This window comes from Oryctolagus cuniculus, chromosome 15, assembly GCF_964237555.1.
Source record: "Oryctolagus cuniculus chromosome 15, mOryCun1.1, whole genome shotgun sequence".
NCBI classification, from domain to species: Eukaryota; Metazoa; Chordata; class Mammalia; order Lagomorpha; family Leporidae; genus Oryctolagus; species Oryctolagus cuniculus.
The window spans coordinates 27285591-27313070 of NC_091446.1; the positions used below are offsets into that span (position 1 = coordinate 27285591).

General features: G+C 50.4%; 1 protein-coding gene across 3 annotated transcripts in view; it reads left to right on the plus strand.

The window, feature by feature from the left end:
- ARL3 (ARF like GTPase 3) overlaps positions 1 to 26301 on the plus strand; it is a 38259-nt gene extending 11958 nt beyond the window's left edge. For all 3 annotated transcript variants that reach the window (XM_008270423.4, XM_017348527.3, XM_008270424.4), the window contains exons 3-6: positions 1736 to 1852; positions 14944 to 14994; positions 16795 to 16980; positions 26023 to 26301. In XM_008270423.4, coding sequence (XP_008268645.1) covers positions 1736 to 1852; positions 14944 to 14994; positions 16795 to 16980; positions 26023 to 26070 — 402 coding nt within the window. In that variant the 3' untranslated portion in view covers positions 26071 to 26301. The remainder of the gene's footprint in view (positions 1 to 1735; positions 1853 to 14943; positions 14995 to 16794; positions 16981 to 26022) is intronic.
- The last annotated feature ends 1179 nt before the right edge of the window (positions 26302 to 27480 follow it).

The following is a 27480-nucleotide window of genomic DNA, read 5'->3' on the forward strand; positions in this document are numbered from 1 at the left end:
TATTATTTTTTTATTTGAGAGGCATAGAGACAGAGAGTTCCCATCTGCTGGTTTACTTCCCAAAAGCCCACAATGGCTGAGGCTAGTCCAGGGCCAGAGCCAGGAGCCAGGAACACATCTAGTTTTCCCACAAGGGTGGCAGGAATCCAGTCACTTGAGCCATTACCACTGCTTCCCAGGGTCTTCGTTGGCAAGGAGCTGGAGTGGGACCCAGATGTCTCAACCCCCAGACTAAACACTCCTTCGTAATATCATTTTTGAGTGTTGAATTTTTAAATACACATAAGCAGTTTTGTCAGTGTGTCCCAGTGAAGCTCCCTTTTACAATAAGCTTAAGCCATATCTCTGTAGAGTTTTTTTGTTTTGTTTTGTTTTCTTAAGATTTATATATTTGAAAGGCAGAGTAACAGAGAGAGACCTTCCATCCACTGGTTAACTCCCTGAATGGCTGCTGTGGCTGGTGTTTGGCTAGGCTGAAGTCAGGAGCCTAAACGCCTTCTGGGTCTCCTACATAGAGGGCAGGGGTTCAAGCACTTGGGTCATCATCCACTGCCTCACCAGGCCATTAGCGGGGAGCTGGATCAGACTTGAGCCAGCCCTCCAGTATCAGATGCCTGTGTCACAAGGGGCAGCTTCTCCTGCTGTGCCACAATGCTAGTCTCCCTGTAGAGTTCTTGAACTTCTCATTTATTCAGTCATTGGTATTCTAGCAGAGTGGTAGTCAGCATTATCCCAGCGTCCTCCAGCGGCTTATTCCCAGTGGCAGTTGGGTGGCCGTGTTCCTGTGTGTTGCACAGTGCCTCGTCCTGCACTGGGCAGGAGTCCTCACTGGCTGCCCGATGAGGCGGACCCGCATTACTCTAGGTGTTCAGGATGGAACGCCTCTCCTCTGGCAGCAAGTGGGTGATTGGGGTTTTCCTATATCATCTATATCATTCTTGCAAGGTGTTTCTTTCTTTCTTTTTTTTTTCATGAAATGCGTTCTCTCCAAATCCCCAGTGGCCTTGTTAATTTGTTTCTCTCTCCTCACTAACTCCCAGCTGGCAGTTCTGCCTGGCCCTGATTTGCTCACCTTCCACAGAGTTCCCAGCACCTCAAGTAACTGTCTTAAAAATGAATACCTACTTTTTGGGTTCATCAGAGACACCTGTTAAAGCAGGGGCACGTGACCACCTGTCTAAGTGTCTCCTTCATTGTGGAGAACGGAAGGCTTTGTATCAGAACTTGACCAAGCCCTCCAGCCCCTTCCACCTTGTCCTCAGTTTGGCTCCCTCTTTTTCCTGCTTATTCCAGATGCAGGTATTTATTTTCAGCTATCCCCAGAGAATCTAACCCTTCAGGTTTGTAGCTCTCGCTTCTTTTTAAACTTAGCATTTGTTCTGTGTTCATTACATGTGAGGCTCTGTTAAATTTTACTAATGTAGGGACGCATCAGAGGGTGTGCTGTTTGTTGATTACCAGCACAATCCCCACAGTGAGCTACCTCAGTGATTAGGTGGGCACTTTATTCTTTTATGGGAAAAGTCATGTTAACCCAGACCCTGTGAACACTGCCTGCGTGGCCCCAATGAAATAAGCATGCATAAATGCGTGTCTTCCATGTCACAGCAAGCCTTTTTCAGTATGAACAATGCGGCAGGGTATCTCAGAACTTAAAAATACGCATATTTAATGTAACATTGTCAGAATTATGATCTTATAGCTTTCTAAAACTTGATGTTTTTGCCTGTTTCAGGGTTTTAACATCAAAAGTGTACAATCACAAGGTTTTAAACTGAATGTATGGGACATCGGTGGGCAGAGGAAAATCAGACCATACTGGAGAAATTATTTTGAAAACACTGATATTCTCGTAAGTACTTCTTCTGATGCACTAACTCACAGTCCTCTTTGCCGCTTGTCAGGAACACGGACACTGTGCCGTGCCTCCTGTCAGCAGTCGCATTGCCATAGCGTGAATCACTGTGGATGCAGCAGGCCTCGTGGGAGGCTGCACAGGCGCAGAAGGGACTCCCCATGACTCGGAGATGATGTTTTGCTGTCGCCCAGTAACAGTGTTGTGCCCTCACCCACCTTGGAGAAATAAAGTATTTATGAATTACCGTAGTGATTTGGATAGCAGAAGGGAAGGCAGAAGAGCGTGTCACTGTCTGTCACCCCAAGGAAGGCCACGTAACATGCGTATCCCAAAGAGAAAGCCAGAGTGAGAGGCGGGAGGGCATGAGCCCGGGAGCGGCCGGCGCCGCTGCTCTCAGGACTTCCCTCCGCAGTCAGCGCGCCCTGCAGAGTTCTGAGGGGCTGAGCTAGGAGCAGCGCAGGGAGCGTGAGGGTGGCAGGGCGGACCGCAGAGTCAGGAAGAAGTGTCCTGTCATACTAATCGTCCAGGAGAAGCTGCCACGTGGGTGGGGGATTCCCCCGAAGCGGTGGTTCATTTGGGCAGGGCCAGGACTTCTGCCCGCAGCTCCCTGTTGCTTTCCGAAGGCTGTTTCAGCACGCTCGGAGACGCCACCATCTGCCCCCACCCCCACGTTCTCCGGATGGCCCAGCCCCCCTGCCTCAGCCACACACTCTCATGATCCTACCCTAAAACTTGGATGGAGAAAGCAGTGGCGGATTATTTTCGCTAACCTCTAACATGACCAGAGAGGGTAATCCGTAGTAGCACCAACATAGGCATCAGCTGGCGTCTCACAGAGCTTCCTGTGTGTCTCTCTCCTGAGCTGTTGCTGTCAGCAGGCGCACATCCTGTAGTCTGTTGTTTAAAAAGGAGAAACACACACAAGGAGCCTCTTCTCTTTACGGTGCTGGTGCTGCCCCTCCGGATCCTGCCCCCTCTCACCTCCCTGTACAGCATGGCTCCTTCAGGGTTTTGCCTGCTGCTCTCTTCACGGCCTGTTCTCCGTGGGGCTCGGCAGTGCTGCCACGCGCTGAGTCCCAGGTCTTCACGGCTGGCTGCCTTCACCCATCAGCACACTTGCATGGCTGGCCACGCTGCCTTCCCGTGGCTTCTGGGATACTGTCTGGCTTCCCTTCCTCCCAGCTCACTGGCCACTCCTCAATCGCCATGGCTTTCCTCCCTTCTCACCTCCCAGCCTCCCAGCCTGGGGTGCCCCTGAGTTCAGTCCTGGTGTTTTGCTTCTCCGAGTCCCAGTTTTCAGGCGTAGGTCACCACCTCCACATTGGTGCATCCCAGTCTGTTATCGCGGCCTGGAAGTCCTCCTCGGAGCATCACTTCCATGCTGACGTTGCCCCTCAGCCTCACCGGCTCCAAAACCTGTCTTCAGCCACTTCTGCCCAAACCTGCTCCTCCCACAGTCTTCTCAGACATGGCAATCCCTGGCCGGCGCCGCGGCTCACTAGGCTAATCCTCCGCCTTGCGGTGCCGGCACAGCAGGTTCTAGTCCCAGTCGGGGCACTGGATTCTGTCCCGGTTGCTCCTCTTCCAGGCCAGCTCTCTGCTGTGGCCAGGGAGTGCAGTGGAGGATGGCCCAAGTGCTTGGGCCCTGCACCCCATGGGAGACCAGGAGAAACACCTGGCTCCTGCCATCGGATCAGTGCGGTGCACCAGCCGCGGCGGCCATTGGAGGGTGAACCAACGGCAAAGGAAGACCTTTCTCCCTGTCTCTCACTGTCCACTCTGCCTGTAAAAAAAAAGAAAAAGAAAAAAAAAAAGAAAAGAAATGGCAATCCCTTTCACCACAAATACCAGAATCATCCTGGGCTCCTTTTTCTCTCACTCCCCACATCTGACCCATCAGCAAATCCTGTTGCATCTACCTTCAAAATACTTCTAATCTTGACTGCTCCTCTCCACCTCCCCTGCTTACCATGCCTTGATTACTGCAGTAGCCCCGTAACTAGTCTCGTAACTAGTCGGCTAACTTCTACCCTGTCTCTTTGAAGTTTCTTCTCAACCCTGTAGCTGTAGTAATCCCATTAAAACATAAGTTTTCCAAGGTGAGGATTTGGTGCAGCAGCTAAGCCACCACTTGGGACACCTACACTCCCAAATCAGAGTGCCTGGGTTCAAGTCCTGGCTCCGCTCTCCATCCCAGCGTGCCTGATAATGTGCACCCTGGGAGGCAGCAGCTGATGGCTCAAGCGCTTGGGTCCCAACCATTCACGTGGGAGGCCTGGGTAGAATTCTGGGCTCCTGGCATCAGCCTGGCCCAACCTCAGCTATTACAGGCATTTGGGAAGTGAACCCGCTGGTGAAAGATCTCTCTTTCTCTGTCACTCAGTCTTTCAAATAAAATGTTAAAAATGTACATGTACTTCACATGTCAGAATCAAAGTCAAGGTTCTCACAGTGGCCTGCACGGTCCCCTACATTCTCGTTCGCCCTCTGACTTCTCTCCCCCTTCTCTAACTTGGTTCCAGCCACACCAGCCTCTTTGCTGTTACTGGAACACAGGCAGATCCCACCTCAGGGCCTTGCCGTTGCTATTTGTACTGCTAGATTCCCTCTTCCTTAGAGACAGCCTCATGGCTTACTCCCTCGCCTCCTTCAAGTCTGCACGCTGAGACTTTCCCTGTTCCATGTATTTTAAGTTTATAGCCACTGTCTGCACACTTCTGACACTGATTGTTCCCTACTGTTCTTTTTTCCCTCCATCAGATCTATCAATATCTAGTATCACCAGGCATATATTTTTATGTTATTTTATTTATTTGAAAGAGAGAGAAGTCTTCCATTTCCTGCCTCCTTGCTCGAATCCTACAACAGCTGGGCCTGGGCCAGGCTAAAGCCAGAAGCCTGAAACTTCCTCTGGATCTCCCATGTGGGTGACAAGACCTAGTACTTGAGCCGTCACCTGCTGCCTCCCAGGGTGTACATTAGCAGGAAGCTGGATCAGAAGGAGAGGAGCCTGGACTCAAACCCAGCACTCTGATATAGGAAGTGGATGTCCCACTGTGCCACAACACCTGCCCCATCAGACATATTTTTATTTCTTACCAGTCTCCCCCCCACTAGGATGTAAGCCCCATAAAAATAGGAGCTTTACATTTTTTCAAATTGTGTCTCCAGTGGCTAGAAAAGTACCCAATGAAAGAAGTGGATTGTTGTCATGGTTGGATCCTAATGTTAAGTAGAATGTAGAATCTCCTAACTTCTACATTCCCTTCTAACTCAGAGGTTCCACAATGCTACATTGTTGTGGCCAAGTCCAAGGGTACACCAGTTCCTTCTATAAGATGGAGAGATCATTTACTTTGTGGGGAGGGAGATTATGTGAGAAGCAGGAGAATTAATTCATTTACTCACTATCACCCTTAAATGGACCACAATACCAAAACATAAAATCATACTGTCATTAACCAATACCTTTGAGGGACTGGGATGTGGGTCACATCTCATACTTCTGGCCCTCTGTGAAGGTAAATTCCAGTCTATTCCTGGTGCCAGGTTCAGGATTTAATTAGATGAGAAGAAAATTATGAGATACACTTTCCATCCATTTACTTCTCTTTTCCACTAGTCATTCCTTCAGACTGTGCAATATACCTTCTAGGAGAACAGACAAGAAATGCTGGGGAGAAAGAAAAATTTTCCCTCCAAGACAGAAAGAAATTTCTGGAATATCAGCTACTGTATCCATGCTACAGATATAAACTTTCAATTTTAGACATTTCATATTTACACAAAGGTCAGAAAAATAGTATGACATTCCAGATCTCCCAGTCTTCTTAATTTGTTTTGGCAATCTAGTTTAATCTTCTCTATCACCATTCTTTTCTTTGGAGTATTTTAAAGCAAATCCCAGGGTTATATTATATATATGTGTTCTTTAAGATTTATTTATTTGAAAAGCAGAGTTACAGAGAGGCAGAGAGAGAGAGAGAGAGGTATCTTCCACCTGCTGGTTCACTCCCCAAATGACAACAGCTGGAGCTGGACCGATCCAAAGCCAGGAAGCCAGGAGCTTCTTCCAGGCCTCTCACACGGGCTCAGAGGCCCAAGGACCTGGGCCATCCTCCACTGCTTGCCCAGGCCACAGCAGAGAGCTGGATCAGAAATGGAGCAGCCGAGACTCAAACCAGTGCCCATAAGGGATGCCGGCACTGCAGGCAGCGGCTTTACCCACTACGCCACAGCACTGGCCCCAACTCTGCCTTTCAAAATAAATCTCTTTAAAGTCAATTGCTTTCCTTTATATAAGCCAGCAATGAACAACTGGAATTTAAAATTAAAAGAAAAATACCATGTAACTCCCCAGAAAACAAACTAGCATAAACTCAATAAAATATATACAGGATCTGTTTGAGAAAAATACAGAACTGATCAGAGGGGCCAGCACTGTGGCACAGTAGGCTAAGCCTCTGCCTGCAATGCTGGCATCCTATATGGGCACCATTTCATGTCCTGGCTGCTCCTCTTCCAATCCAGCTCTCTGCTATGGCCTGGGAAAGCAGTGGAAGATGGCCAGAGTACTTGGGCCCCTGTTCCCATGTAGGAGACCCAGAAAAAGCTCTGGCTCCTTGCTTCAGATTGGCCCAGATCTAGCTGTTGCAGCTATCTGGGGAGTGAACCTGCAGATGGAAGACCTCCCTCTCTGTAACTCTATCTCTCAAATAAATAAATAAAATCTTTAAAAAAAATAAAAAACTGATCAGAGAGGGGCCAGTGTTGGTGGCACAGTGGGTTAAGCTACCACTGTCAACACTAGTATCCCATATCACAGCACCGATTCAAGTCCTGGCTACTCCACTTCCAGTCCAGCTCCTGCCAATGTGCCTGGGAAGGCAGCAGAAAATGAGTCTAGTATTTGGGCTCCTGCCATGTGTGTGGGAGACCAGGATGGTGTTCCTGGCTCCTGGCTTTGGTCTAGCCCAGACCTGGCTGTTGTAGCCATTTGGAGAATGAAGCAGTAGACAGAAGATTCTCTCCCTCCTTCCTTCCCTCCTCCCTCCCTCCCTCATCATTTCTCCCTCTCTGTGTCCCTCTACCTTCCAAAAGAAGAAAGAAATGTTTAAAAGAAGCTGATCAAAGATATCAAAGAAAATCTAAATAAATGGAGAGATATTGGTCTATGTTCATGAATAGGAGGAAGACTCAATATTGTTCCGATGGCAGTTATACCCAGTGTGGTGTACAGATTGAGTATAATCCCACACATTATTTTGGGAATGTTGACAAACTAGTTCTAAAGTTTGTGTGGAAAGGAAGGAGATACAGGTAGCCAAACAGAACTGATGGAGAACAAGACGAAGAACTGACACTTCCCAACTTCCAGATTAATCCAGCTAATCAGGATGTCTGCTGTCAGAGAACAAACTGATCAACAAACAGAACTGACAGCCCCAAAACAAACCCACATGACAAAGAAGTAAAACAATTCCGTGGAGGAAGAATAATCTTTTCAGCGGATGATGCTGGAATAATGGGATACTCACATGCAAAAAATAAGACTAGCGGTGTTGCCTCTCTTGGAGCCCCCTCCATGCCACTCTGGCTGGAGGTCTCTGACTTAAATAAATCTTACTTTTAAATCTTAAAAAAGAATAAAAATAAATCTCAACATAGTCTCTACCCCTTTCAAAAAATCAACTCAAAATGTGCCTTGGACATAAATATAAAACCCAAAACTGTAAGGGGCAGGCGTTTGGCCTGGCAGTTAAGATGCCACTTGGGAGGCCAGGTCCCACATCAGAGAACCTGGGTTTGACACCCAGCTCCAGCTCCTGCTTCTGGCTTCCTCCTGATGCAGAGCCTGGGAGGCAGTTTTGGTGGTTAAGATAGAGGGGTCCCTGGGGCCGGCACTGTGGCTCACTTGGTTAATCCTCCTCCTGCAGTGCTGGCATCCCATATGGGCACCGGGTTCTAGTCTCAGTTGCTTTTCTTCCAGTCCAGCTCTCTGCTGTGGCCGGGAAGGCAGTGGGATGGCCCAAGTGCTTGGGCCCTGCACCCGCATGGGAGACCAGGAGGAAGCACCTGGCTCCTGGCTTCAGATCTGCGCAGGGCCGGCCATAGTGGCCATTTTGGGGGTGAACCAACAGAAGGAAGACCTTTCTCTCTGTCTCTCCCTCTCACTGTCTATAACTCTACCTGTCAAATAAATAAATTAAAAAAAATAAAAGATAGAGGGGTCCCTGCCACCTATATGGGAGACCTGGATGAGTTCTCTGAACTTCAGCTCCTCAGTTGTCGCAGGCATCTGGGGAATGAACCAGTGGCTGGGAGCCCTGTCCATCTGTCTCTCTGCCTCTCAAATCTAAAAAAATTATTTTAAACTTTAGAACTTAAATGAATGAACTTAGTGTATTAATATTAGCTTGTTATTAACAGATGCACCACACACTAAAGCAAGATTACTAGGGGGTATAGTGTAGGGGTGGGGTGTTGAGAGTAGGGTAAGTATGTGCAACTCTGTGCCATACATGCAATTATTCTGTAAACCTAACGGGACTCAAACTGGTGCCCATATGGGATGCCGGCACTGCAGACGGCGGCTTAGCCCACTATGCCACAGCACCGACACCTAAAGAAAAGTGTATTAATTTTTAAAAGCTCTAGATTCCCTTTTCCTTTTTCAACCAAGAGTTGGGAAAAAGCAGGTGGTTGAGAGCAGCAACATTTCCGTGTGCTCATCTGCTGGATTAAGGTACCCAGGAAGAACTCCCTGAAGAGCCGTCTTCAAGGATATTAATGATTGTGAGGTGCCAAAAGGGGGTCTCAGAAACTGGTCTACAGGTGAGGGTGATTTTAAGTCCCAAGCCCTGCCACCTTGAGGATAGACTGCAAGGTGGCTGTACTATGAGCCTGGCTTCCGCATGCCCACTAGGTGAGAGTGCCCAGGAATTAATGAACAATCCAGCAGAAATCGTTCCAGAGCAGCCCTAAGGAAGCTTTGTCCAGCACACCGGACACTAGCACAAGACAACGTTTTGGGCTGAGAGTCAGCCGTTCATTATTTTCCAGTGCCATTGGAGATCAAACAAGTTTGGGGAAGCAGCTGAGTCCCCAGGGTTAGAGTCTAAGGCCTGGTGACTCTTAGCCCTGTCCGCCTGTTCTGTAGCAGCTTGGCTGCAGTGGTTGACTGGCTGTATTTGTATGTCTGTGCTTAATAGTCTTCCATTGTTGGTTGAAAAAGACCTGTTGCCCTAGACTGGGTGTTGCCTGGAAGAGTGGGCCTGAGGCTCGGCACACGCAGTTGCCTGGCTAACTCTTCTCATTACTTCTAGAGTGCCGTGGCTGGCGCCGCGGCTCACTAGGCTAATCCTCCGCCTTGCGGCGCCAGCACACCGGGTTCTAGTCTCGGTCAGGGCGCCGGATTCTGTCCCAGTTGCCCCTCTTCCAGGCCAGCTCTCTGCTGTGGCCAGGGAGTGCAGTGGAGGATGGCCCAGGTGCTTGGGCCCTGCACCCCATGGGAGACCAGGAAAAGCACCTGGCTCCTGGCTCCTGCTATCGGATCAGCGCGGTGCGCTAGCTGCAGCGCGCCGGCCACGGCGGCCATTGGAGGGTGAACCAACGGCAAAGGAAGGCCTTTCTCTCTGTCTCTGTCTCTCTCACACTGTCCACTCTGCCTGTCAAAATAAATAAATAAATAAATAAAAACTTCTAGAGTGCCGCAGTAAATACTGCTTCGGAGCAGGGCCGACCCTGATCCGGCTGCCTCCCGTTCCCGTGCAGCCTGTGAGCTAAGAGTGGCTTTTACATTCCCGAGTGGTTGGAAAAAAATCCAAAGAATATTTCATAAAGCGCAAATGATATGAAATCCAACTCTCTGCGTCCTTGAGAGAGGTCCTGGGGGGCACAGCCGTGCGCATTGGTCTGCAGGCTCTCGGTGGGGGCGTTCTTCTGTCACAGCACAGGTCAGCAGCTGTGAAAGAGCTGGCCTGGGCCTGCAGCCTACGACTTTGACCGCTGACCCTTCGAGAGGACGTCTCCCTGCCCTTGCTTCAGAGCGCTGAAAGAGCTGCAGTTAAAGGGCCAGGTTTATTCTCATGGAGGACGATGCTGAGAGCATCTGACTTCAGCTCTGTTCATTTGGGGGAAGGGACTAAGAAATCCTGAAGTGTGGTAGAGACAATGCGTCTTCCAGCTCTCTTCAGAGCAGGAAATAAGAACAGCCTTTTGATAAGTTAAAAATCACAGGGGAGGGCTTTGTACCTTGCAATTAGAGTGCCAGTTAAGACACCCTCATACCCCATCAGAGGGCCTGGGTTCAAGTCCCAGCTCCAGTTCCTGACTGCAGCTTCCTGCTAACATGGACCCTTGATGGCTCAAATCACTAAAGTTCCTCCCACCTGCATAGGAGACCTGCATTGAAGTCCTGGCTCCCAACTTTGGCTGCAGGTCCAGCCCCACCAGGAGATGGGAGCTTTCTCTCTCCTCCTCTCCCCTCTCTTCTCTCCTGTCTCCCCCTCCCCCCCCCCCCACCTATCCCTCTTCTCTCTCTCTCTCTGCCTTTCAAATAAATTTTTAAGAATATGTAATGTTTTTCGGCTGGCGCCGTGGCTTACTAGGCTAATCCTCCGCCTGCGGCGCCAGCACACCAGGTTCTAGTCCCGGTCGGGGCGCTGGTTCTGTCCCTATTGCTCCTCTTCCAGTCCAGCTCTCTGCTGTGGCCCGGGAGTGCAGTGGAGGATGGCCCAAGTGCTTGGGCCCTGCACCCGCATGGGAGACCAGGAAGAAGCACCTGGCTCCTGGCTTCGGATCGGCACAGCACACCGGCCGGAACGCACCAGCCGTAGTGGCCACTTGGGGAGTGAACCAACAGAAAAAGGAAGACCTTTCTCTCTATCTCTCTTTCTCTCACTGTCTAACTTTGCCTGAAAAAAAAAAAAAAAAAAAAAAAAAAAAAAAAAAAAAAGCCAAATAGGGCTTAAAAAAATATATATATAATGTTTTTCAAGGTATATTCCTGTTACTCTATTTATTATTAGATTTGTGTTTGAACTTAACATAATTTAAACAAAGTAACTTTGTCATTGCACCCATAGCTAAAGTGTAGGACATCAAGTGACATAGATCTCAAACCCTGGAAAGAAGGCAGCGTGGTCCTGTATTCTCTCCCCGGTGTTGCTAAGCCCTCAGCAGCAATACTGCAAGGGGACAGAGAGCGCACGTGCTGGAAACCTGCATGTTATCCCAACACTTGCATGTCCCTCTTAGAATTCTGTTCAAGCCATGGGTAAAAAGCCACACTTGAATGTCCTGTCCTCTCCCTGCTGCCTACCATCTGACGGAGAAATAACTTAGGAATGAAATGGCCAAAAGGTGGCAGCAGGAGGGAGCAGCAGCAAGCCAAGAGACAAAGAGTCCTGGTGCACCCGGACAGCAGTCTGGGGGCAGAGGCCAGGGCGCCCGAGCACCCTCGAGAAAAAGCTGCTCCTCCAGGTCCTGCCTCTATTGCCAAACTAGAATCTTGAAGTAACTGCCAGAAAACTGAATTGGCTTTGCCTAAAGCATCATTCTGAGTGTCGCAGATTTTATGACTTGATTTTTGAAAGTCTGCACTGTTTTAAGATCAATCAAAAGCTCAATGAATGCTAACTGACTCTGATACATTCTGACTGAAGACCAGAAATTTTTTGATTGATTAGCTTGTTCTTAGATTAAAATACTTTTTAATGTAAAAAAATTTTACTTTAACGGAGTAGTACACAGAGAGACACAGAGAGCTCTTATCTGCCGGTTCTCTGTTTAGATACCCACAGTGGACAGGGCTGGGCCAGGCTGAAGTCAGGAGAAAGGAGCTCCATCCAGGTCTCCCGCATGGCAGGGACCCAACCTAATTTGAGCTGTCTCCCAGGGTTCCCACTAGCAGGAAGCTGGAATCAGGGGAGCAGAGCTGGACTTAACCCAGACACTCCAACATAGGATACTCTTGAGATAAAAAGCTGACCGTGGTTCTTGGTACCATGTTTAGCACTAATGACTCTAGATACAAAGCATTAAGCAAATACATTTTAATTTTTTCCCACAAGACAGCAAGTTTTCAGTGTAACAGAATTTGACCTGCATCCAGAAATGCTTCTGAGCTTCACAGCATATCAGCTTCTATGATTAAGGTATACAATGATTACAATTGAAGGGTTTTCTTTTAACTTTGTTTTTAATTGAATATGTTCTTTTAAGAGAGAATATTTGTGAGGTAGGCATTGTGAAACGACGGGTTGAGCCACCACTGGGAACACCCATGTCCCATATTGGAGAGTCTGATTCAACTCTGAGCTTCTGGGGCTGGCATTGTGACATACCAAGTCAAAGCCACAGCCAGGGACTGGCACCATGGCATAGCAGGTAAAGCCACCACCTGCAGTGCCAGCATCCCATATGGGCACAGGTTTAAGTCTTGGCTGCTCTATTTCCAATCCAGCTCTCTGCTATGTCTGGGAAAACAGTAGAAGATGGCCCAAGTCTTGGGCCACTGCACCCACATGGGAGACCCAGAGGAAGCTCCTGGCTCCTGGCTTCAGATGGGCGTGGCTCTGGCTGTTGCAGCCAATTGAGGAGTGACCCAGCAGATGGAAAACCTCTTTTCTCTGCTTCTCCTTCTCCCTCTGTGCAACTCTTTTAAATAAAATAAATAAATCTTTTTTTTAAAAAAGCCATGGCTTGCCATGCCTGTATCCCACATGAGCGCTGGTTCGAGTCCCAGCTGCTCCACTTCTCATCCAGCTCCCTGCTAATGTGCCTGGCAAAACAGCAGAGGATGGCCCACGTACTTGTCCCCTGCACTGATGTGGAAGACTCAGAAGAAGCTCCTGGCTCCTGGCTTCATCGTGGCCCCAGCCTGGTTGTTGCAGTCTTTTGAAGAGTGAACCAGTGGATAGGAGGTCTCTCTCTCTCTGTTTCCTGTATACAACTCTGACTTTCAAATAAATAAATAAAAATCTTAAAAAAAAAAAAAAAAGAAATGAAAAAGAAAGAAGTCTGAGCTTCTGATCCAGCTTTCCTGCTAAAGAGCCTTGGGGGCAGCAGATGGTGGCCCAAGTAAGTACTTGGGTCCCTGCCACATTCATGGGAGACCCCGGTGGAGTTCCTGGCTCCTGACTTCAGTCTAGCCCAGCCCCTACTGTTGTAAGCATTTAGGGAGTGAACCAGCTAATGGAAGATATTCACTCTCCCCCCACACACACAACACTGCCTTTCAAATAAATAAATCTTTTACAAATCTTTGCATCTATATTAAATGAAGGTGGCATTTCTATTAGACTATTTAATAACAATTTAAAATTAAAGAAAGTTTAAAATTGATAATTTTAGATTAGTAACTGGGAAAACATTTATTATATCTTTTAATGAAAACAACTATAAAATTATCTCTATAGTGGCCGGCGCCGCGGCTCAATAGGCTAATCTGCCTGCGGTGCCAGCACACTGGGTTCTAGTACCGGTTGGGGCGCTGGATTCTGTCCCGGTTGCCCCTCTTCCAGGCCAGCTCTCTGCTGTGGCCTGGGAGTACAGTGGAGGATGCCCCAAGTCCTTGGGCCCTGCACCCGCGTGGGAGACCAGGAGAAGCACCTGGCTCCTGGCTTCGGATCAGCACGGTGTGCCAGCCGCAGCGCGCCAGCCACAGCGGCCATTGGAGGGTGAACCAACGGTAAAGGAAGACCTTTCTCTCTGTCTCTGTCTCTCTCACACTGTCCACTCTGCCTGTCAAAAATTTTTTTTTTAAAAAATTATAGTTTTCGGGCCGGCGCCGCGGCTCACTAGGCTAATCCTCCGCCTAGCGGCGCCGGCACACCGGGTTCTAGTCCCGGTCGGGGCGCCGGATTCTGTCCCGGTTGCCCCTCTTCCAGGCCAGCCCTCTGCTGTGGCCAGGGAGTGCAGTGGAGGATGGCCCAGGTGCTTGGGCCCTGCACCCCATGGGAGACCAGGAAAAGCACCTGGCTCCTGGCTCCTGCCATCGGATCAGCGCGGTGCGCCGGCCGCAGCGCGCCGGCCGCGGCGGCCATTGGAGGGTGAACCAACGGCAAAGGAAGACCTTTCTCTCTGTCTCTCTCTCTCACTGTCCACTCTGCCTGTCAAAAAAAATAATAATAATAATAAAATAAAATAAAATAAAAATTATAGTTTTCTTTTTTTTTTTCATTTTGAGGAGGACTAGAAAGGAACTTTGCATGGGAAATTATTGTGGTTATTGTGTTTGGATGCTATAACTGTTGGCGATTTTTCTTTTTTTCTTACCTTATTTTCCTTATTGTCATGGAAAGTTGTTTATTCATTAACTGAAATTCAGCGATGGGGGAGAAAGATTGAGATTCATAATTTATGCTGAATCTCAAGATTTCGCTTCTGGCAAAGCCCTTGCACTTCTGTTTCCAGAAGTGTTTTGATCTTGACCTTCAAGCCTCCAGGGAAGGTGGGATTGGGAGGAGATCATGGTGCCTCATGCCTCAGCCCCTGAAGTCAGCATGTAGTTAATGCTGCATACTTTCAGGGTGACAGCATTCAAAGAATATGGGATCCCAAGTGCAGTGCCCCACAGCCCTGTCCTTCCATTCTGGCAGTTTGGGAAGCAGCTGGCAAGGTGGTTGGTTAAGTGCAGCCATGGCCTTAACTGTCTGGTGGGCTTGAATCTAAATCCCAGCTTTGTCAAATTCCAGATGTGACCTGGGCCGGTTACTTAACTTTGGACTTATATTCATGTGTAAAGCAGGGCAATAATGAAATCTGCCTCAGCAAGCTGTAATGGTTCAGGGAGAAGCCTAGTAGGAATGCTTAGTGACCTATCAAGTGCCTGTGAAACGTAACTGTTTTTATCCCACTTGAGACACTTTGCTGACTTCCGGGACTTCGGAGGTGTTTTTTGGGCATCCCCCATTTATTTAATTAATTAGTTTATATGTTCATTTTTGCCTCCATCGACAAGGTGAGGACTGCCGGTCACTGTTGGGGTGCAGTGCTGATCCAAAGTCTGCTGACCGGGGTTCCCCGCCTGCTGCCTTCACGCACGCTGCTTGTGGTTGTAACCTCCTTCTCCTCCCTTACAGATATATGTGATTGACAGTGCAGACAGAAAAAGGTTTGAAGAGACGGGTCAGGTAAATAACTTTTCTGTTGAGACAGTTCCCACATACACGGGTATTCATTAATCCACCCTGTAAATGTGTGAGGGTCAGGTGTTTTTTGGTTTAACCTTTACAGTTCAAACCAGATAGTCATTCTGGTAAGAAGGCAAAAATATCAGATGTGAAAAAAGAAATTTGTTGAGACTCCTTTAAATAGTTTTGTGATTAAAGCCTTTTAGCTTTAATCAGATTGAATATACAATATTCCAGCAAATGGAACTTAGTATCATACCCAGAAACTCCTCCAGTTTCTTCCCAGGCCATGTAGAAGTAAACCCGTAGGAACAATTCGCTTACCATTTCTAGTAGTATTTCTCAATACCTACTTAACTAACAAATTTGACAGAATGGGAAGAAATGTACAAGCCAAGCTAAGCCCCTCTTATTTGTAAGACAGAAGATTAAATATACCCAATATCCAAATACGGTTTCAGATACAGGGTAGATGTCAACATATTACATGATGTGATTTGTGTACACGGTCTTACATACAGGAGCAGTGGGCATAACCATCTTAGCCAGAGTAGATCGCTGAGGGAAGTAGCCAGGGTGGTGTGGGCTTAGCTCTCAGGGCAGAGTCCTTGGCCTGTGTCCTAGACTACTGCCACAGGTGGTCTTCTAAGTGTAGCAATCCCCTAGTTTATGTTGCTTTTTCTTGGAAATTAGGTTGAGAACTCCAGGGCCCCGGAGACAACCCGTCTCCTTTCTATGCCTGATGGTTCTGAGATCATTGCTTGTGTGAACCAGTGCTAACCATGACCTTGGGAGGTAGAGCAGGTCATAAATAGTCTGCCTCCTGAAACTTACAGTTGTCTTTGAGATCACAAGTGTTTTAAGTAGCTAAAATAGAGACTTAATGGTGGAACAGGTGGGGCCTATCATTTCTATATGTGAACCACCTCTTACTGCAGACAAAGTCAGCATTCAGTTTAGACCTCAGCCCATAACATAAAATTCAGGGACCTTGGTGCAGGCATTTAGCCTCGAGTCAAGATGCTGGCTCAGATGCCCCCTACATCAGAGTGCCCGAGTTCAATACCTGGCTCCAGCTCCTGCCCAGCTTCCTGCTAATGCAGACCCTGGGAGACAGCAGTGATGATTCAAGTAACTGGGTTCCTGCTACCTGCGTGGGAGACCCACATTCACTTTCCAGTTCCTGTCTTCAGCCTGGCCCAGCTCCAGCCTTTGATGGTAGGCATGTGGCTAGTGAACCAGTAGATGGGAGCTCTTCCTTTCTGTCTCTCAAAAAAATACATATATATATTTTTAAAAAGATCAAAGGCCTTGTCAAATGGACTATAAATTTATTTTAGGATATAGTTTGATGAAATATAATCCATATACATGCATGTTTTAGAGAGACAAAGCAGAATTATAATCTCTAAAGTAATTGTCATTTTCAGTTTAAATTTTATATATATACTTGCATATACATATATATGCATTAAGTTAGATGCAGATAATAACCTTGAGTAAATGTAAAATCTCTAGCTGCTGCTTAGATTCTCTCTTGGACTGGTTCCCAAAGTGTGATCTATGGATCACCTATAGCAGACTCCCCCAAGAGTGTCAGAAATGCAATTGCTGAGCCGTGGCTCGGCCTTCTCAAAGCAGCTTCCCTGAGCTGGGCCCAAGAATCTGCCAAGGGAATTCTGCCATAGGCTGGGGCATGAGACTCCTGAAGGTTGCTAATTGATCCTGTAACTGTTTTCTCTAATCAGACGCACATGGTTCAGTATCACCGCTTTCACCCTGCCCCTGCCCCCCATCCAGGAACTAGCTGAATTACTGGAAGAAGAAAAGCTAAGCTGTGTGCCAGTGCTCATCTTCGCTAACAAGCAGGACCTGCTCACGGCGGCCCCTGCCTCTGAAATTGCAGAGGGACTGAACCTGCACACCATCCGTGACCGAGTCTGGCAGATCCAGTCCTGCTCAGCTCTCACAGGAGAGGGCATTCAGGTGAGACTACAGGAAGGCTCGGTCACCTGCCTGTCTCCTTGTTCGGGCTGATCTGGGTAGGAAAAAAGATACACAACAGATAGCCTTTGATTGACAGCTGACCTGCTGCAGGACGTGAAGGGCACGGAGGAGGAGTCTGGCTCTCTGCTAATTAGCAACCAGTCAGATACCATGAAGTGTCCCAGCAAAGCCACAGGTGAACCACCCCGTGCAGGCAGCATGCTGGCCCCGCTGGGGCGGGGGCCAGAGCAGAAGGCTCTGAATGTTGCTTCTGACTCTGGGATTGTTTGATGATTGGGTTGGGTGTTGAGACGCTAAATACCTGTCCCCCCAAGGTGACAGCCGTCACTAACCATGCTAGGTACATACCAGGTCTCCGCTATCTCCCTGCCCTCCGGGGCGGTGTCTGTTTTCTGGTTTCCCACGGGGAAGCTGCTGCTGTCAGAGGAGCCGCTCATTTAATATTCATTCAGGGCAGAAAACGGTTGTCCCTGGCTCACCAGCTTCGAGAAGGAGGAGCAGTTTCAGCTCCGGTCCCCATCCCCCGAGACTGCTTGGCACTCTGCACCCCAGTGTTCTCCACCTGCCTTGTTTCAGATGTCAGGTGCACCTGCCAGGGCTGGGACCCAGGGCCACTGAGGGGGTGGGCACCCTGTGAAGACGTGGTGTCCTCTCGCTGCCAGATGGCTCGCGTCTCTGATGGCACAGCGGCTTGCTTGTCTCTGAGCTTGGCACGTGAGGATGTGGACCTGAGGTTGGATTCTGGGTCAGTGTCTCGCGGCCTCTTTCTATCACCCTTCTAGTATTGGGCATCCCTCACTTCTGAGACATTCCCTGCAAATGGCCTGACTGCTCTTACCCCGGGCAAATAGCCACTTCCTGGAATTGTCAGGGTTTGCCTCCGCATTGCACAAACAGCCTGGGCCAGCTGCTGTGTCTGCCTCTGAGCTGAGGGCGGCAGGATGGCCCTCCTCGGACTGCTGCCCGCAAGGGTATGTGGTGGGCGTCCTAAGTAGCCACAGGTGGCCTTGGCTGCAACTCCACGGCGGCCTCAGGAGGCCTGTGGGTCTCTGTGAGGTTTAGGTTTAAGGAAGTTTTGTTGTTGTTGTTGTTGTTGTTGTTTTAAGTCGTACTTATTTCCTTCCTTCCTCGATTCTGCTTATAAAACAATGTATCCTCCCTGTTAATTGTATAGACATATCCTAAGTGAAACCTTGTTTCCTCTCCCCCAACCCCATTCCACACTGAACTGGCTGCCATTCGGAGTTCTGTTGTTCTAGAGAGCCTGCTGTGAGATGGCTATCGCATGGTGCTTGTTCTGCCGGGAGCCAAGTTACCTGCGTTTTCTAGCCCCCTTCACAGACTGCTCCCACGTCATGCACGGCACAGCCTGGTGTTTCTGAGGAGGTGAACTCCAGCTATTTTGCTCGCTTTTTCTAGTTCTAATCTACTCTCTAAACGACAGGTTTTTCCTATCACGTGCTGCGCATGAGGCCCGGGAGAAGGCCTGGGTTTAAACCAAGCCCCGCAGCAGGAGGGCTCTGGGTGCCGTGGGAGCATTCAGAGGGGTCGCACAGCAAACTCGGGAAATGGAGAGGCGGGATGGGGGCGTGAGGCGGAGCTAGAGGAAAGAAACTCGGGAGAAAGTGGGAGTGCAGCTCCGCCCTCCTCTTCCACTGGCCAGAACTTTGAAAGGAAGGGAAAGCCAAGCCCAGTGAACAGCCAGGGTCTGGTGTCTTTAGGATGCAAAAGCCGGGGCGGGGCCGAGGACCTGGAGTCAGCCTGGTAGTAGTGGTGGTAAAGCCAAGCGCACTACATGCTGGGCCGGAAGGAGCGCCTGTCATTTTCTTCCCCGCCCCCCCCCCCACATGCTCGCATGCGCGCGCACACACACGCACCCCGCCAACTCACGCTGAGGGAGATGCGAGGACTGAGCTGTGACAGGCAGGGTGCTGAGGCCACGAAAGAGGCAGGCAGCGCATCAGGGAGGGGACACAGGGGACAGCTGCAGAAGAAGCCAGTTTGAGCAGAGCGAGGTGCTTCTGCGTGGTGGCCTTCGGTAGGACAGCTCAGAGCGGGGGCTGCAGCAGCCAGGCCCACGGCAAGTGACAGGGAGAGGAAGCTAGCAAAGAACCCGTGAGCAAAAAAATGATTTTCTATAGAGGAGAAATAGTTTGAAGGTCACTTAATTAGTTGAGTAGATAGTACCATGGTGTACAGAATTGGGTAGTTAAGACTGGGATTTCAAGGTTAATGAGATTAGATTATGGTTAATAGAATGATATAAATTTAGAGAATTTAACCATTATTTGAAATGGGTTATTTAATAAAAATGTTAATTACGAAGAGAATCTGCTGCCTATTGTCCTTTCGTGGTAACCTTTGGGGACGGGAAAAAGGTCGCGGAGCTTCTCTGAGGAAACGCTTCCCACGTGAGGCCTCGTTGACTGGGGCCCTCCCTCGGGAACCCGTGTGGCCGAGCTCCTGTCCACTCAGCCAGCTTCTTGGTTTTCACCTTAAACACTCACCTGTGTAGAATTCCTTCCCACAGTTGCTTAGCTGAAGGGCGGGCCTTTAACAATTCATGTTAATTAAGGCTTAAGCATAGTCCTAAAAATGAAAGACTTCACTAGAAAAAATGTCCACAAATAAGATCTAAGTGTTTGGGGTTCACTTTCAGATACGGATGTTGTGTGATAATTGCTTCAATTCCCTGAATTCCTGCTTTAGCCTCCCCTCCCCAGCCTGACCCCCCTCCCCTGACCCCACCCAAGAATCTGGCCATGATAGGCAGAGCTACCAGAATGATCAGGCGCTCAGTAAGTTGGCCAGCTAACATCTGCTAGCACAGCTCCAATGGCCCTGAGAGAACACGCGCAAAGGTTAAGAAAGAAAAAGAGCTGGGTTTCTGTTCCCGTGGCAGGTCTCTGAAGACAGCACCTCTGTGCAGTATGCTTGTGACTTGTGCTTAATCAAACTGTGTTTGAGAAACTGGTCTCGTGCCCATGGACAGCAGGCACCCCAAGTGGGTGAGCTGGGGGAGCAGCCACGGATCTGCTGGTTTGTGCCCCGTGCCCGGGGTAGGCCATCTAGGGCAGGCATGTCAGCCCCACCCACCCACCCAGAGCAGAAGGGCAGCTCCTGGGAGCTGGGGGCTGCCGGTGGATTTCAGGGCCTGTGGCACTGGTCTTCTGTGTGGTCCTTTCAAGACAGCCACTAAGTCCCTGGGTTGTTCAGCAGCCCTGGCCCCCGGTGTGCAGGGTGACTTTGGAGGGGCTTGGGGGCACTGGGCCACATCCCTCTGCCCTGATCGCTGGTGACCAGGAGGCCAGCGCATCCTGCAGTTAAAGCAGGTTTCATGGGAAACCCTGAGGAGCAGGGAAGAGGGAAGGGGCGTGAGAATTGCGAAAGGAGCGCAGGAGTCCCGGTTATGTCAAGTGGATAAGGCAGACGGGAACTGAAGACTGGGAGAGATAGCCCAAAGCTCCCCCAACAAACACGGCGGCGGAAGCCGCCCCTCAGCCCCTGGGACGGGCCTGGTGCTGGGCCTCCCCTCGGATATAGCAATGGCACTGGGACCCTGGTTCTGTTCTTTTCCCTTGAGTGTCCAGAGAACAGTGAACAAAGGGCCTGGCTTTGCGCCAGAGAAAGGTACAGATGCAGGGCTGAGCCCCGGACCACAGCTCTCTGGCTTGTTGCAGCTTCTGATATTCTGCTTTGATTTGCTTATTTACTTGGGAAACAGAGACAGAAGACAGAGCTGCCACCTGCTGGTTCACTCCCCCAAAGGCCCGCCCACAGGGCCTGGGCTGGGCAGCTGAAGCCAGGAGATGTGAACTCAATCTACATCTCCCAAGTGGGTGCCAGGGCCCCAGCCGGTTGGGTCACTGCTGTCTCCCAGGAAGCTGGGATCAGGAGCAGAGCCAGGACTCGAGTCCAGGCACTGTGATACAGGGTGTGGGTGTCCCAACCTTGTGTCTTAACAAATACCTGCCCCTCCCTAAAATAGTGTGGGGTGTGTGCATGGTTAAAATTACACTAGCTGTGGGTTTCCATTCAAAGCAGAGATGGACAGTTTTGTTTTTGAAGTTTTATTTATTTACTTGAAAGTCAAAGTTAGAGAGATGGAGAGACAGAGATCCTCCATCCACTGTTTCACTCCCCTAATGGCTGCAATAACCAGGACTGGGCCAGACCAAAACCAAGAACCTGGAGCTTCCTCCAAGTCTCCCATGTGGGTACAGGGGTCCAAGGACCTGGGCCATAGTCTGCTGCTTTTCCAGACACATTAGCAGGGAGGTGGAAGGGAAGTGGAGCAGCTGGAACCTCAAACTGGCATCCATATGGGATGCCATAGCCAGCCCCAAGATGGGTAGTTTTAACCTGACTTCTAGCCTTAGGTGTCACACAGACCGCCTGCACCAGTGCCTTGAGCTTCCAGGATGTCCCCCGGTTGTTGCTCTCCAGGCCGCAACCTCATGCCCCCCAATTTCTCTTCCATCCGTCCCACATGCCCCCTCTTCCCTTGTCCTGTCATGTAGCTGCCTCCCTTCAGTGGTCTGAACGTGGGGGTGTGAGCTGAACTTGAGAGTCAGCCTTGCAGCTGCACCCCGCTAGCCCAGCTCCTTCAGCTTTTGCTTCATTTTCTTCCGTCCCGGGAGTTCGCCTGCGTACGCCAATAGAATTTCAATATATGTTTTCAATGTCATTTACCACTTCTTCTGAGGCCTGGTACCAGTTGTTATTGACTCCAGGTACACATGGAATTACTTACTTGTGAATCAGCCCTCAAGTTTATTTTTAAATGTTCAAACCTTCCTGGGACTAAGAAAGCAAACTCAGGACACGCGATTTGGCTCCCTGTGTGCTGCAGTGGCCTTTGTCACCTGAGAAATGTTCATAGCAAGCACTATTTTACGTATCCCGTACCCAGCTGCTCCTTGACCCTGGGGGCCAGTGGCTACGTTGCTCAGCAAGGATCTGAGTTCCACAGCATCTTAGAACAATGAGTGGCCGGCGCCGTGGCTCAATAGGCTAATCCTCTGCCTGTGGTGCTGGCACCCAGGGTTCTAGTCCCGGTCGGGGCACCGGATTCTGTCCCGGTTGCTCCTCTTGCAGTCCAGCTCTCTGCTATGGCCTGGGAAGGCAGTGGAGGATGGCCCAAGTGCTTGGGCCCTGCACCCACATGGGAGACCAGGAGAAGCACCTGGCTCCTGGCTTTGGATCTGCACAGCACACCGGCCGTGGCGGCCATTTTGGGGGTGAACCAATGGAAGGAAGACCTTTCTCTCTGTCTCTTTCACTGTCTAACTCTGCGTGTCAAAAAAAGGAAAAAAAAAAAGAACAATGAGTGAAGGAGCTGCGTAGTCGACATGGTTTTAAAAACGAAGGCCGCCCAAACGTGGCCGCCAGCAGCTTCCTTCTGACCATGGAGCAGTGATGAGTGCATTGGACAGAGGTCAGATTAGAAAGAGCAGTTTAGCCAAAGACCACTCCTCCCAGAGAAAGACTCCATGTGCCTTAAATCCTGCCGCGTGGAGCTCCGTGATCAGCAGGCTTCCACGCGTGGCGGTGGGGAGGGGATGGCTCTCCCCCAGTGGTGAGGTAGGAAATAATGTTGTGACCTGGTGGAATGTGTTTGTGCTGCACAAGGCCAAAGAAAGCTCAGTAATTGAGGGTGCCCGTCTCTCTCTTCCATCTCTATTACTGAACAGAAGCTAATCACTTCAAATTCAGTTTCGGCAGGATGGGCAGGGGGAGGTGCAGAGGAGGAACAAAGCAGGACAAACCTTAAGATTGTCATTCCCGCGGTGAAGATCAGATGTGCAGAAAATTGGTCAAACCAGTTTTTTTTTTTTTCAAACCAGTTTTTAACAATAAAGGTTCAACCGTTAAACAAACCTATGAGTTCATTTCCTTGTCCAGAGGCAGGGCAGCAACGTACTTTGAGTAGGTGATCACTTTGTCTCCATTGTGTGATTTAAGAAAACAGAGCCTTGCCAGATGACAGCGAGTGTGTAGAGCGTTCACTCACACTCAGAGGAGGCAGGAGGTTGCCCCTCCCACGCTTGCCCCTGGAGGTGGTGGTCTCGGAGGAGCATTAATGCGCCAGGACCACGCAGCTTCCACATGCGTGGCTACCTGGCAGCCCAGGAATCTTGAGAGCATCCAGCCAAAAACAATCTCTGGTGCCTTCAGAGCTGTGGCAGAGCCATGCAGGGTACTTGGCTGGGAGCTGCTCATGAGGAATTAACTGGAACTGGGGACAGGCATGTAGCGTAGCCGTGAAGATGCTGCTGGGGGCACTTGGGTCCTGTGTCAGAATGCCCGGGTTCCAGGCTCAGCTCAACTCCTGGCTCCAGTTTCCTGTTAACGCACACCCTGGGAGGCAGCAGGTGATGGCTTAAGTAGCTGGGACCCAGCCACCCATGTGGGAGACCTGGATTGAGTTCCTGGCTCCCAGCTTCAGGCATTTGGGAGGTGAACCCAGTGAATAGGGGGACACTCTCTCTCTCTCTGCCTTTCAAAAAAATGTTTTTTAATAAAAGAAGAGGACAAGGAAACATTTAAAATTATAAGGAAGTCAAGTGGAATTGCTCCCTTTCCTGACATCAGGGAGATCCCAGGCTCTGCTCTCGGTGGAGGCTAAGCTCCTTCCTGGCCAATGCCTGTGTGCGTGGAATGGCCAATGGGTCAAGGACACAGATGCGGGAGCTGGGCTGTGTGGCCTCGTGGCCTACCCATGGCACACACCACTCTGCCTTCATTTCCTCGTAAGAGGGCAATGATAACAGTACCCACTTCAAGGGGCCGCCAGCAGGATTGATGTAAAAGATAACCACACCCATGGCATTGACTGTAGTGCTGCTGGGTTCTGTGACTGGAGGAACAAGCCCGACACGGGCCTTCCTCTCAGGGGTCTTGGCTGACACCGTCCTCTTTCCCTCCCAGGGAAGCCTGCCAAAGCCTGCCTGTGATTAGATATAGATGCCACTGACACCATGTTCTGTTGCTTCCCCCATACCGCCCACCTCCAGCTCAGGTCCTCCTCTTGGTAGCAAGAGGGCTCCAGCCCCCCAGATGCCTTGGATCCGAGGCGGCCCAGCCCAGGACTTTGCCTCCATGCCCCTTAAGGCTCCAGCACCTTCAGGTTGCAAGCCCAGCTATGAACCCTCTGGGCCCAGAGGCTGGGGCTGAGCTGGTGGGTGCTGGCATCAGAGCGCCCTCTGTCGGCAGGGCTGTGAGTGGCTGGGCGGGCCCTCAGACATCGGAGGACACTGCCCCTCAGCAGGGCCTCACCCTGCAGCCCCCCTCTGCCTCCATACCAGCTACCCAGGGAGAAGCTGCCCCTCTGCTTTGGGATCCTGCAGCTGAGTAAATATTTTCCCTATCTCCTCGCCTGCATTTGTGTTCACTTTCATGTAATGAAAGAACAGCCCTCTTGAATCAGCCATAAAATAAGGAAAAAGACCAAGTGGTGCTGGCATGGTGTGAGAACCAGCCGCCGTCGGAGTGGACGGTTTGCTGAAGCATCCGGGTGTGCGGAGGAGGGCGGGCAGGCGGGGACGGCCCCTTGGAGTGTCTGTGCGGGCTCCCGGAGCTGGGAAGGCACACAAGTGCTGAGCTGTTCAGCTGGGAAGGCAGAGATGCTTATCTTATTCATCCCTCTTTTATTTGTAAAATCTTTTTTGTCTACTGGCAGGTGATGTTTTTTTTTTCTTGGAAACCAATTAGCTGCTAAAATTAAACATGCTTCTTCTTAAATTAATCCTTTTCATAAAATGGTCTTAAAATTGGCCTTGGCTCTTCTGAGTGCGTCGCTGACCCAGTTGTATTGGGGGAGGTGTGTGGAGTCCCCCTCAGCCCAGTCCAGCACCTCGCACCCAGCCCCCGCTGCTGCCAGGTGTGTTCCACCCGGGGGCTCTTGGCCCTCGACGTGGTGTGGCGGAGGCTGTGAGGTTTGCCCCGACGATGTCAGATTAGTGCGTTCCCCTGCCCAAGTGCTCTGATGGCAACTGGTGGGGTTGAAATCCCTGGGAACTCAGGTGCCTGCTGGCGGCTCCGCAGCACTGTATTGTTTGTGGGATTAATGTCCGAGTGGCCCGGGGTGTCAGCTGATATTTATTACTGTAAGCCATCTCAGCTGTTCGGGGTCCGCAGCCAGACCCACAGCCACAGGAAGTGCGGGGTCATCGTGGCAGGGAAAGGGAGACACTGTGCCATGGATCCTGGTGGGGTCTGTTCTGGGCCTCCAAGGGCACTGTGCACACGCCTGAAGGTCACAGAGACTGTGGTGGGGCCGGGGGAGCATCCAGATACGGCACCCAAGGGGATTGGAAAGGAGGTCGGGGCTGACAGGCCTGGCACCCGGGAGGAAGCATGCCACCTGCCAGGTGGCTGGAATGCTGTGTGGTCTGTACCTCCCTCCAGCCTTCTAAGAGAGGACACTTTCAAGGTCACTGTGCTTTGAAGGGAACCTTCTCCCCAGTCCCTGGTAGCTGGCAGGGCTTACGGCTAGAGAAGCAGCCAGTCTCTTCTGCGGCTATCTATCCGTGGTGCTGCAGGACAGGAAAGAAAGGCACGTTGTCCTTGTGTGTGTCAAGTAACAGTCGGTTTGTTTTTCCAAAAAGAAATTGAACTTAACCCGAGTGTCCACGGTCACGCCGCAAACACAGTGGGGCTGCAGAAGGGGCTTCCTGCGTGCAGTGCCCTGGCAAAGGTCAGCCCCAGAAAGAGCTGGAACTGCCCTCGCATCCGGCCTCGGCGCAGCCAGAGGTGTTCATTTTTTCAGAGGGAGCTCCTGAGGACCCATCTCAAGTTCAGACAAGGCTCTGGGCACTCCCCTTCCCCTCCAGGAGGTCATTAGCCCTGGTCACCCAGGTGCACCCCCCCCTCCAGGCTAGCCGACTTCCCTGAGCTGCTGGTCTCGGAAGGAAGACCCAGGACTCTACCCCACCCCCACCCCCACTCCCCGACCCCAGCTGGAGCCCGTGTGCCTTTCCTACAGCTAACAGCACCTTTCTCTGCCCATTTCCCTCCCAGGATGGCATGAACTGGGTCTGCAAAAATGTCAACGCAAAGAAGAAATAAAATCGAGACGAATGGAGGCGCAGGAGCTGCGGGAGCCGAATTCGGTCCTGGAAAACACTAATTTGCTGCTTTCTGACCAAATGTTTTTCCATCTGTGTACAGCTACAGCTGTTTGAAGAGAGGGAACAACACAGCTCAAAAAGAATACCCGTCCCAGCAGTAGGTTCAACTGATCTCTGAGGTTCAGTATCATTTTTCAAATAAAGGAATTATATTATTTCCTCTGCATAATTGAAATAGTATTAAATGTCTCAAAGCACATGATTAGCAAATGAGATCTTTTAAATGAGGAAGAGATTGCATTGCAGTTTAGACAATTCCAGTGGGCTCTTGTTTAAAAAAAAAAAAAAGGAAGAAAAGAAAACGAGGAAGCAGCCGCTTATGCTGAGTTCATTCCTCTACTGACCTGCCCCTTACGTCCCCTCCACGGCTTGGAAACCACAGGCAGCTGTGCTGGTGCTGGTCAGTGACTTACCATCACCAACTGAGCCGGGCTGCGAGGCAGGAAGCGGCCAGTGGGGGAGGGGAGAGGGATAGGAGATGATTAAACCGTCTTGTCATGCAGGTAGGAGACTGTGTGTGTAATCCTCACCCTTTGGACAGGGGGAGAAAATCCTTTCTTGCAAACAAGTCACTACAGAAACATACCCCTTCCCCAGCCCCCTCCGCCAGCCACACGAGAAAGCAGATTCTTATGACTTTTGACTGTAATGACATCTGGAATGTAAGGAGAAGTGGGAGGTTTAATTCCAGAAAAATTACAAGGTCCTTAAAAAGCCCTCACACGGAGGGCTCGGGCTGGTGTGCAGCCTTTCTCCAGCTCAGCGGAGCAGGGAGCAGCCGGCTCTGAGATTAGCTGGCTTCTCCCAAGCTGTCCTGGGGAAGAGGTTGCTAAACCCAAAGAATTCCGTGTTTAAATGATCACAATAGGCTGCTGCTATCAGATTTTAAAAATAAATGCAGCTTTGCCGTGAACCTGCTCCACTGAGAAAAGCCAGGCGGATCGATTTTTAGAAGAGATCAATTTTTACCGTGCCAGCAACGGGGGTGGGGTGGGTGGGATGCTCGCTGGGGGAGAGGGGGCGATGGCCGGAGGCGCGCCAGGGAAGCCGCTCGCCCCTGCCTCTCTGGCACAATGTGCCCGCCGTGGACTCACCGGAGGGGGATGCCAGAAGCCTCCTCCTGCCCCACATTCCAGAAAGAGCTTGCTTCCCTAAGCCTTCAGAAAGAAATCCCCAGCTTCAAACATGGCTAAAGCAGGCCAGAGCTCCGCCTGGCTCCTGAATTAAACTCTGTTCCGGGGCCTGAGCTCCCTCCGGGGTTTTCAGGGAATGACTAAGACTGTGCAGTGCCTGGTAGGTCCTGGGAGGCGGCCTTCCCAGACCCGCCACGGCGGCTGTGAGCCCACAG